The sequence below is a fragment of the Cibotium barometz genome, chromosome 52 (genome assembly GCF_041138505.1).
Source record: "Cibotium barometz isolate CiBa-2024 chromosome 52, ASM4113850v1, whole genome shotgun sequence".
Taxonomy (NCBI): Eukaryota; Viridiplantae; Streptophyta; class Polypodiopsida; order Cyatheales; family Cibotiaceae; genus Cibotium; species Cibotium barometz.
Window position 1 is genome coordinate 32,051,225 of NC_141097.1, and position 12,045 is coordinate 32,063,269.

Here is a 12,045-nt window from a genome sequence, read left to right on the forward strand (position 1 = left end):
ATATCTCCCCTTCATCATGATCCTGCTCTCAGCTCCTGCTCGTGTCATCCAGCAGATTCTCCTTCATCGCATCAGATAGTAAGAAAACGACCCCCTTTTTGCTCTTACATTTTTTTGGCTTCTGGGAGAATGGGGAGGAGTGTGGGTGATCAGTGTCCATGCCGTACAATTCTGATCTTGATGAGAAGGAAATCATGGCATATCACAGAAGCAATTTTTACATCTGGGTAGCTAGTGTGCAATTGGGGGTACCTTCTTAAGTAGTAATCCTCTTGAAGCATGCTCTCTCTCCTCAAACTGCAATACCATGGTAGTGCACACTTTTCGTCAAAGGACGAAAAGTGTGCATGCCAAGTACAACATTAGGCTGGTTATGTAAGATTGCTGTCTGTTGGCTTGGTAACATGCAAAATCAAAATAAGAGATTAGCAGTCTTTAGTGTGTGTACCATTCACGTTTTTGCATGTTTGTTGAGCGTACTCTATTGCAAAGCAATTTCTCTTTTTCGTGAAGTGAGAAGATTGGTTTCTGGCTTGTTTGATTAAGTGAATAATCAAGATCTTAGTGAGACCACCGTTGTGACAGAAGCAGGGGCTGTAGGGCCTATGTATGAGTTGTGTAAGTAATGAGGTGATGATTTATGAGTGGTGGGTATGGATCTGGTCTTCCAGGCAGATTGAACTTGTTGGGTGTAAGTCAATGCCTTTTGTGGAGAATTATGTATCAATAAAATATGGGGCAACTTATGTCCAGCAATTGCTGTTTTTGTCTTGTAGCTTGGACCGGGCAATTGAGCTTGACTACCATCTTGTCGAGTTTGACGATGTTCATTATCACATCCAGGTATGCGTTAAGGTCTTCTTTTGTGCAATTCAAGAGTTAAAGGTTTCAAACTTTGGTTTTGAGAGATTGTGCCATGCTAGTAACAAAGATCTTATTAGAGGAATAAATTCCATAGCCTGCCACCCTGTTTTAGGTTTCATATTTCTATCTCTAGCCTATGTCGTGGATTTAAATACCAGATGGACCACAAGGTTTATGAAACGGACCTCTCTCTCTCTCTCTCTCTCTCTTTTCATGTATATACTTGCTTTGTGACCCACCTAAGGGTAAGCCCTGGGCACAACCAGCAGCCAGCTAGCAATTGGGCAACCGGGTGGGCTCCCAGGACAGCCTGAGACCTGTGCCAGGCTGCCTATGTATGGATGGACAGGTTAGGCAACCCAGAAGGGCTCTAGGAGATTGGTTGAGTAGCTGCAGCAACAGGTCAATTCTGAGAGTTGGCCTACCAGCACACATAGGGGCTTATAAATAGGACCTCAGCCTCTCATTCCAAATCATCAAGTATGTTGCAATTAGGAGCCCTTTGCAGGCTTCACCTGCTTCCACAGGAAGCTAGTGGGCAGCCCATTTCTTTGACTTGCATATTCTAGTTTTTGGCTTTTTAATTCTCATAGGCCTGTACCTCCGGGTGTGTTTGGCTTTTCTGTGACCTGCAGATTCTAGTTTTTGGCTTTCTAAGTCTAGCAGGCCTGTACCTTCAGGCATTGTTTGACTCCCATAGGTGTGCACATATATCTATCTTCTGCAAACCCTCATCTATTCTCACAATCAATCATCAACTCTATCCCTTCTGTGAGGACTCACAATGGTTTCCTGAACCCCAATTGCCCTATGCTGCTCTGTACATGTGTAACTGATCGGAGACCTGGAACAATAATACACAAACACTTCAAATACCAAACAGAGCTATGAAACACAGTGGAGAACCTCGACAATATAACGACACTGCACTGAGCCGGAACGGCCAGCCCCCCATAGGATCTTTTTTATTTCAATAGAAGCTTTTACAAGAACCCAAAGAGTGGGTGTTTGTAGCACCAGATTTTCCACAAAAAAACTGGGCAACCTTCCACAGAGCAAATACAAGACTTGGACTTGACCTTCTCAACAAAAGACAGGCTACAATTCAGCCTGAAACCATCTTCAAAACAATCCCAATGTCTGCCCTTAAAAACTGTCCCAGAACCAATCCCTCTAGGTGACCAGTAGTAGGCACTTTAAGGCTGCAACCTCCACTCTGAAAGTGTCCAAAAGAGGGAAAGAGAAAGAAAGACCAGCAGCTGTACGAACAGTGCTTAAAGCGAGTGCTGCTGTACGGCTGTTTGAGTCTACCAGCTGAGGGAGAGCAGAGTAAATGACCAGCTGCTGCAGCCTTGTCTCCTGAGTGGAGAGAAAACCGCTCATTGCCTTTGCCACAAAGAGGAGAGGAAAGGGGCGAGGGGGCATCCCTGTCTGATTAATTTGGAGACTTGTCCCACATGCTATCCATGATGAGGGCCCGAGTGTGAGTTCACCTGCTTTAAATTCCTTGAGCTTTCTGGCATGAGGCTCATGGTCTTCTCTTTTTCTTTTCCCCTTATCCAACGGGGCAGCCCTATCTGCATGGGCTGCATGGGCCGTCATAGAAGTTTCATGAGGCACGGTGGCATGTGCTCCACGAACTTGAAACTCAGATGCATGTGACTTTTCTGCATATGGCAATGTCTCTCCATGAGACAACTTAGAAGGCAAAATTTTTCTAGAGGCAGACCTGTCACCCTTACCATGGGATACATGTCTTGAATGCATGTGACCTTCATGTCCTCCATGAGCACTAGTATACATATACCTGTCAGGCTTTGTGTCTTGTGGAGACGATGCATGTCGAGAGGTGACTGTCACCTCTTCCTTTTGCATAAAAGATTTCAGCCTTTAAGATGCGGGATCTCCATGCTTCAAGCGAGGTGGATTTCTGAATTTCAGCTCTCCGTCATCCCCCTCTTTGATATCACCTTTGCGGAGGAGGTAGGCAAGTGCCAACTCCCTTGGCTTCTTGCCCACTTCCCGTGCCATGGACTCAAAAGTTACATCTACCATTGCATCAGCCTTCCTGGCTTCAATAGCACTTTACACATGGGGATCTTCATGCAAAAACTTTAACTCTTGCTCTTGTGCCTGCTGCAAAAGTTTTCTCATATGTTCCATTTCAGCCCTCATTGCATCAGGCTCTTGTTCAAGCATGACTGTCTTTCCTGGAGACAGTTGACCCTTTGATTCACTATCATTAACCCTTTCAAGGGGCTTGTGCCTTCTCGTTATGCATTAGAGCCACGAGAGGCACTAGATGGACCCCTTGAATTAGGCACTTCCAAAGGGTTGCCTTGGCTGTCCATTGTGTTTTAAGTGTGCTAAAAGCGGGGTGTCCAGTACATAGGTTCGTTTTCCCACTAGGAAGAGGGAAACAACCGTGCTCTGATACCAATGAAACCAATCCCGTCAAGTGGGAAAGACTCTGTTGGACACCCACACGCCTAATAGCACAACTTTAAAACCACAATTTGAAATGGACCACTTAATACAACTTGAAATTGAAATGAAATGAAATGGATAAATGGACACCAGCACTGGGGCCGGAACGGGCCGACCCCCCCCTCAATATATGATATATTTATTGGGAGTATTTAACAAATACAATGCTCCATGGGTTCCAAGAACCAGATGATGTCCATGTACATATGAATACAGTACCAAACAAATCGAAGTAGAGATTCGATGTAGATGTTCGAAGCAGAACGACCACTAACGTGGTTTAATCTCTACGGTCCTCTGCGTTCACTGGACTTCGCGGAGAGCGCCCAACTGGTGTTCCAAGACCACGCACAAACAGGCGCTCTCGTACTAACGCCTGGCTCTCCTGATCTCAGCACCTTTGGACCAAGGTTCTCCAATAGCTTGGACTACCTGGCACCGAACGGGTGTTGCCGTGGAGAGAGTCCCTTAATAGATTTATCACAAAATACTTTATTTAAATCTGAAAATTCACTTACTTGTGGATAGCAGATGGAAGACCAACACTCATGGTGTCTGTGTGTAGTTACTTGAGAAAAACACCGTGACACAGCATGTCGAGAGAAGTAGTTGCTGTATGGAGGTGACACACAGCCTGTATGGTTGCCCGGCTACAGTGAAGAAGGGATGGCAGCTTGCAGCCACCGGCTTGTAGCGCACAGTTTGCGGGAGAAGACACACAGTGGACAGTCGCTTGCAGGAGTTGGAGCGCTGCCGGCATAAGATGGAGAAGGGACAGCCGCCTGGCTGCAAAAACACAGCCTGCAAGTGTTGAAGCGTACAGTCACTTGTTGTGGGGAGAGACGCAGCTTATCTGGCTACCCATCTGGAGTCGCCTGCTGTGATGGGCAGCGCAGCCAGTTTGGCTGCCTGTCTGGAGGTGCACAGCCACAGCCGCCTGAATGAGCATGCGTAGCCTGGGGAGGTGTAGCTGCCTGGGAGAGAGCATGCGCAGCCGTAGAGTAGGAGATGGCAGCCGCCTGCAGCAAGTTCAGTCGCGCCAGCAGAGGTGGGGAAGATGGCGTTGCTTGAGACTATGCACAAAAAAAGGTCGCCGGCAGACTTTCTCTTACGAAAGTTGGTGGAAGCAATCGCCCGATGTCCACGATGGAGGTGAAGGCTCTTTTTTTATAAAAATTAAAGAAGGAGTTGCACTATTGTGTTGTGGCTGGCTACCCATGTTTGCATGTGTGTCACGTGCATCCCGCACTTGGATGCCACGTAGACATTCTGTACAGAAGGTGCAGGACCTGGGATGGTGAACTGGTCCCATGTGAGCCCAGTCCGGTACGAGTCAGCCAGGGATCCATCTCAGTCGTCCGAGGTCAGGTGTGCATTGTCCTGCACATGAGTCCAAGGTCAGGTGTGCATTGTCCTGCACATGAAGCAGTGCCAGTCCGCGCTGTGAGTCTCCCTCTGGAATGATGTCAGATGTGTTGTGTATCTGGTTTGCAACTGGATGCCAGGCCTCTGTAGGCATGTAGTTTGCATGTAGAGATGGGGCCAGCCCATAGGGCTACCCCAGGGCAAGGTTTTGCATTGGCATATTTAGCATGGGCATGGGGGAGGTATAGAACCACCCCCAAGGGGCCAGAAGGGCCCAAGATATGGCCCACCAGCCAAGGCAAGGGCTGGAGGGGCAGTCGGCCAGCTCCAGAGCCTCTGGACAGGCAGCCGACAGAGCTTAAAGCCTTACACAGCAGGCGGCCAGGTGTAGGGGCAGTCCCCACACCCATGCGCAGCATGCCCAGCAGCCAGGGGCTGTCCCAGAAGCATGCGCAGAATGGCCAGATTATTGCCTAGTGTGAAAACATGGGTTATTAAAGTGTGAAGGTATTTTATTGAAATATTCAGTCGTGGAGCTTCCTGAAGCCAGCCGACTGGATGCAAGAGGGGGTATAAATACCCCAGCCCATAATCCCATTATTCATCTCATAATTCACCAAGAGCCTCAAGCATTCAAGGGCCAGGACAGCCAAGGGTTTGCTAAAGCTAAGGGGTGAAGGACTGAAGGTCAAGGGTAGGTTTTCCAGCCAAGAAAAGGTCAAGTACTTTGTATTTGTTTCAGATTTACATCATTCTAATAAAGCAAATACACCATCCGTGGTGGGGGCCCTACAGAGGGTAATTGGGACCCAATACTGTGTCCTTCTCCATCTCCCCCTTCTCTCTCTATTTTCTGCACATGTCTTTCAGTTTGTGCGTTAATTCCGTCGCGAAAAGAGTGCTGATTTCTGAGTTTTGAAGTACCGATCCTTCTCCGAAGCTTCCGCATATTACAGTGGTATCAGAGCCTACTTCAAGGACAAAGATTCAGCAAAGAAAACCAGAAAATTTTTCGCTCGTGTGGTTGGTTTTTAGACGCCGGTGGACTACCCCTTTCGGAGTGACTCCTGTCCCTCGAAGGACGGTTGGTTTTTAGCCTCCGGAAGCCTCCGGAAGTCTCCCACACAGATAGTGGATGGTCAGATTGCGTTCCGGAAAGGAACTGCATATTCCCGCTATGGCGAACTTCGGCGACGAGAGAGAACCAAAACCATGGGACCAGAGTGCACCAGGCAGCCCAGCGAGGGCACCCGGCTTGAGTGTACAAGACATGTTCCAGCAGATGATGCGAGCAATCGCAGACCAGACAACCAAGTTGGATGAGCAGAAGGCGCGGATTTTGGCTCTGGAGGAGCGTTCTCGCTCTCCAGCGTCGCGTTTTCCATCTCCTCCTCCCTCTCCTTCCGTACCCCAGATACCAGATCTTCGTCACAGGGACCCTCTCGAGGGGTCACAGCCGCAGCCAAGCTCCTTGCTTGAGATGCAGATGCGTGCATTGGAGATTCGACAACGAGAAGACGAAGCCATGCGACGAGTGGAACACGAGCGTTAACTCCGAGCTTTGGACGCCAGATTGACACCGGCGGCGCCCTCGAATCATTTTCCCGAGAAAATGAATTTCAGTAAGTATAATGGTAAACTCGATCCCACTACTCTGTATTCATGGTTACATCAATTTGAAGCTTACTTTGCCGCAGTTAGGAAATCAGATATTGACAAAGTGATCTTAGCCAGTTGGTATTTGGAAGGTGAGGCCATTCCTTGGTGGACTCAGTGGGCCCATGCCCACACTAGATCAGGTATGGCAGCTTATGGGTGGGACGAGTTCGTCCGTGACCTTAAGCAGCGGTTTTTACCGCCCCACTACCTTGAGCGACTCGAAGACGAGTTCAGGGGTGCGCGTCAGAATGCGCAACCAGTCCTTCAGTTTGCCAATAGAATTTCGACCTTGTGTCTACAATTAGGCTTATCTGATGCGGACAAGAAAGGGCAGTTTTTGTATGGCCTGGACACGCACATCCAATGGGAGGTGCGTATGTTTAGACCAGCCACCTTTGAGGACGCACTCTCGCTTGCGCAGAGTGCAGAAATGAAACACAATGGTGGCAAGCCCAAGACTTCCCAGCCGGCTTCTCCCAAGGCTAACACCTCGGGGGGCAAAAGCCAGAACCAGACGGGGTCTTCCCCAGGACAGAGCCCGGGAGCCTCTGGCTCCAAGAACTCGAACAATGCGTCTAAGCTTACTCCAGACCAGAAAGCGGAGGCAGGCAAGACAGGTGGCAAGTTGAGTGCTGAGGAGCTTGCTCAGTACAGGAAGGAGGGTAGATGTTACTTTTGTCACACAAAAGGACATACTTCTCGGGATTGTCCGAAGAAGCCTCCAAAGCCCGCCGCCGCCTCCACAGCTTCCGTGGTGAGCACAGCTCCCACACAGACCCCAGTGGCTACCCCTAGTTCTTCAACCCCCGGTGCTTCAGTTGGAGCAATTATTAGCCGGGAGCTCGAAGATAAGCAGAAGGGCGCCCATGACCAGGAGTATGAGCGCAACGAATTGCTCAAGTCCTTTGGCTACATAGGTGGCCAGAGAGTCGTTGTCTTGTTTGACAGCGGCAGCACGGAGGATGTGATCACGGAAGAGGCCGCTAGGCGTGCCCGTTTCGAGCTAACTCCGGTGGACAAACAAGTTGAGGGTTTTAGCACAGGTATGACAACGAGCGTCAAGTATGAAGCTCTAGGTGCTAAATTAGTGATTCAGGGCATAGAGTTTGTGCGTGACTTTATGGTTGCCCCTCTTGTAGGAGCAGACATAATTTTGGGTATCCAGTGGTTTCACAAGTTTCTCCCAGATGTCAAGTGGGACAAGCACACGTTCCAGATCGATCGGAATGTGTCAAACACCCCTGTGACCATTAAGTGTGAGCCAGGTATTCCAAACTTTCCGCTCATAAGCCACTTGCAGGCTAAGCGAGCAGTTAGGAAAGGCGCACAGTGTGCGATGATTTACATCCAGACAGCCCAGACGGTGGCCAGTGCTTCCGAGAAGTACTTGGTTCTCCATGAAAAGTTCCAGAAGATTTTTCTTCAGGACAGTCTCCCTCCCCAGCTTCCCCCGTCCAGACCGGAGGATCACAAGATTGACCTCCTCCCAGGCTCGGAACCCCCGAGCAAGTTTCCGTATCGCCTTTCTAAGGCAATGGAATCGGAGTTGGACCGCCAACTCCAAGAATTGTTGCAAGCTGGCTTCATCCGCCCCAGTGTGTCGCCATTTGCAGCACCGATCTTGTTTGTCAAGAAGAAAGATGGGTCTTCTCGGTTGTGTGTCGATTATCGTGCACTCAACAAGCTGACTATCAAGAGCCGATTCCCGATGCCTCGAATTGACTATATTCTCGAGAGGCTGAATGGAGCTAAGGTGTTCTCTAAATTGGATTTAAAGAGTGGGTACCACCAGGTTCGGATTGTTGAGGGGGACATCCCCAAGACAGCTTTCCGTACAGAACGGGCCCACTATGAATTTGTGGTCATGCCATTTGGTTTGACGAACGCCCCAGCTACATTTAACCGCATGATGATGCGTATTTTCCAGGAGTTGATTGGAGTGTGTGTGTTCATATTTTTGGACGACATACTCATATTTTCAGCTACAGTTGAGCAGCATGACATTGATGTGGAGAAAGTCCTTAAGTTGCTGGAAAGCAACGAGCTCTATATCAATGAAAAGAAGTCAGAATTTTATCTGTTCCAGGTACATTACTTGGGATATATAATCAGTGCCGAAGGCATTCGACTTGATCCGGCTAAAGTGGCCGAGATTGTTAACTGGGAAGTACCTCAGACTGCTTATGACATTAGATCATTTGTGGGTATATGTCAGGCATATTCCACCCACATTGACAAGTTTTCGGATCTCTCGGCAGACCTCACCGATCTGCTAAAGGGAGTGAAAACAAGGAGGCAAAAGATTCGAATGACTCCACGAGCGCTGGAGGCATTCCAAAACCTCAAGGTGGCTTTGTCAGAAGCGCCTTGTTTAGCCCTTGCCTCATGGGACGAACCATTTCAGGTGATCACCGATGCGAGTAACATCGCAATTGGAGGTGTATTGCAACAGAATGGTCATCCAGTAGCTTACATGTCTCGTAAGTTACTGCCCGCCGAAAAGAATTACTCAGTCTACGATCGTGAACTCCTAGCAGTCATTCAGGCCTTGAAACATTGGAAACATTTCCTGTATGGCCGTGACTTCGAGGTCCGCACTGACCATCAGGCATTGCGCTGGATTCAGACAATGCCAAGTGCACAGTGGAGTGATCGACAACACCGCTGGAGTCAGATATTCCAGCAGTTTGGTGGCATGATTGAGTACCTTCCAGGAAAGGCCAATCCAGTGGCCGATGCTTTGAGCAGGAAGGGACAAGTATCTGCGATTCAGACCACTAGACTTGACCTTGTTGGTACTGGACTAGAAAACATGAAGCACACGTACGCGGATTCCGAGGAATTCGGTACTCAGTGGGAACAGGCATTGGATGCCACAGGACCATGCCATTTTCTGATACGCGATGGTTGGCTTTACTACAAAGGCCGACTGTGTGTCATGAAATCATTCCGGGCAGCTCTTCTCCATGATGCCCATGACGCCATTACAGGTGGTCATAGGGGCATGAATTCGACTCTGGAGAAATTAGAACGGCAATACTATTGGCCAAAGATGAGGCGTGATGTGTTTACTTATGTACAACGCTGTGACATTTGTCAAAAGGTGAAAGCTCCTCGTGGAAAGAAGATAGGGTTGTTACAGCCTTTGCCAATTCCTGAGGGTCCTTTCCAAGACATTTCGATGGACTTTGTCACAAATCTGCCTCCCAGTCCGAGTAAGCGTAATACACAGTGTTTGACTATTGTTGACAGGTTCAGCAAATTTGTTATGCTTATTCCTTGCAGGGCCAATGTGACCGCCGAGGATGTTGCCCAGCTATTCATTCGGCATTGGTACCCGATTGGTGGAATTCCTAGGACCATAGTGTCAGACCGAGATGCCAAGTTTACCAGTCATTTTTGGAGGGCATTGTTTGATAATTTTGGTACTAAGTTGAATTTTTCCAGTGCATTCCACCCACAGACAGATGGCCAGACAGAGATATACAACCAGTTGGCCTTTGATGTGCTGAAGTGTTATGTCCACGATCAGCAAGGTAAGTGGGAATCGTTTTTGCCTTTAGTTCAAGCTGTTTTGAATGACTCTTTTTCTTCAGCTATTGGCAGGACTCCATATGAGGCAGCGTTTGGAAGGCCTTTCCAGTCGTTGTTAACCAGGACGTCGTCTTCAGTACCGGAGGCGAACAGAGTGACGGAGTCTTACCAGGAGATCCTAGAGTCCGTCAAAGACAGATTGGCTCAAGCGCAAGAGGCCTACACTCGACAGGCCAATAAAGACCGAAGGGACATGAAGTTTTCGGAAGGAGATTGCGTATATCTTCGGATTATGAAGCAAAGATTAAAGCAGGTGGGCAAGCGATGCCCAAAGTTGTCTTTCAGGAGCTTCGGACCATTCCCCATCCGGAAAAAGATTAATGAGGTGTCTATGCAGTTAAAGCTACCTCCGAGTTGGACTATGCACGATGTATTTCATGTCAGTTGGTTAAAGCCATATGCAGGTCCACCCCCTTCAGAGGTCAAAGACGAAGCGGAACCAGACATCATTGATGAAGCAGAAGTTATGGTTCCAGAACAGATCCTTCTGCACCGTTTCAAGCATGGCTTAGGCCAAAGACTACGACAGTTCCTCACGAAATTTCAAGACCGAGGAACTCATGAAGCGGTATGGCTCGACAAGGAATTTTTCGAAGACTATCCGGCTTTATTGACGGATTATTTGGAGGCTATGCAGCTTCCGTCAAGTTAAGCAGAAGGGGATGTCACGTGCATCCCGCACTTGGATGCCACGTAGACATTCTGTACAGAAGGTGCAGAACCTGGGATGGTGAACTGGTCCCATGTGAGCCCAGTCCGGGACGAGTCAGCCAGGGATCCATCTCAGTCGTCCGAGGTCAGGTGTGCATTGTCCTGCACATGAGTCCAAGGTCAGGTGTGCATTGTCCTGCACATGAAGCAGTGCCAGTCCGCGCTGTGAGTCTCCCTCTGGAATGATGTCAGATGTGTTGTGTATCTGGTTTGCAACTGGATGCCAGGCCTCTGTAGGCATGTAGTTTGCATGTAGAGATGGGGCCAGCCCATAGGGCTACCCCAGGGCAAGGTTTTGCATTGGCATATTTAGCATGGGCATGGGGGAGGTATAGAACCACCCCCAAGGGGCCAAAAGGGCCCAAGATATGGCCCACCAGCCAAGGCAAGGGCTGGAGGGGCAGTCGGCCAGCTCCAGAGCCTCTGGACAGGCAGCCGACAGAGCTTAAAGCCTTACACAGCAGGCGGCCAGGTGTAGGGGCAGTCCCCACACCCATGCGCAGCATGCCCAGCAGCCAGGGGCTATCCCAGAAGCATGCGCAGAATGGCCAGATTATTGCCTAGTGTGAAAACATGGGTTATTAAAGTGTGAAGGTATTTTATTGAAATATTCAGTCGTGGAGCTTCCTGAAGCCAGCCGACTGGATGCAAGAGGGGGTATAAATACCCCAGCCCATAATCCCATTATTCATCTCATAATTCACCAAGAGCCTCAAGCATTCAAGGGCCAGGACAGCCAAGGGTTTGCTAAAGCTAAGGGGTGAAGGACTGAAGGTCAAGGGCAGGTTTTCCAGCCAAGAAAAGGTCAAGTACTTTGTATTTGTTTCAGATTTACATCATTCTAATAAAGCAAATACACCATCCGTGGTGGGGGCCCTACAGAGGGTAATTGGGACCCAATACTGTGTCCTTCTCCATCTCCCCCTTCTCTCTCTATTTTCTGCACATGTCTTTTAGTTTGTGCGTTAATTCCGTCGCGAAAAGAGTGCTGATTTCTGAGTTTTGAAGTACCGATCCTTCTCCGAAGCTTCCGCATATTACAATGTGGGCGGCCAGTTCTAAAGGGTGTGGGTAGGTGGCCATGCACCCACCCCCACACACACACTTAAGTGGGGCTTCCCACCTTGGCCCCTAAGTGGGTGCCCACTTTTAAGTGAGTGTGAACAAATGACCTTATAAACCAAAGGGTTAGAAATATAAAATATTAAACCAACATGTGCAATATACTTACCACGTGTTCACATGCACCAAAACTCGTTAGAAGACAGAGTAGACTTCATGACTCACTGGCAGGCGTCCCTGCTGAGTAAGTAACACGTCAAGCAGGCAAACACAAAAATACAAGTCATGCGAAAACAGTTTCAA

General features: G+C 48.8%; 1 protein-coding gene across 1 annotated transcript in view; it reads left to right on the top strand.

The window, feature by feature from the left end:
* The window catches only part of DIS2 (Arp2/3 complex, 34 kD subunit p34-Arc), a 99,177-nt gene that overhangs the window by 420 nt on the left and 86,712 nt on the right, over positions 1–12,045 (top strand). The window contains exons 1-2 of the mRNA XM_086788186.1: positions 1–78; positions 777–843. The exon at positions 1–78 is cut by the window's left edge and continues 420 nt beyond it. Of these exons, the coding sequence (XP_086644312.1) occupies positions 17–78; positions 777–843 (129 nt within the window). The 5' untranslated portion in view covers positions 1–16. The remainder of the gene's footprint in view (positions 79–776; positions 844–12,045) is intronic.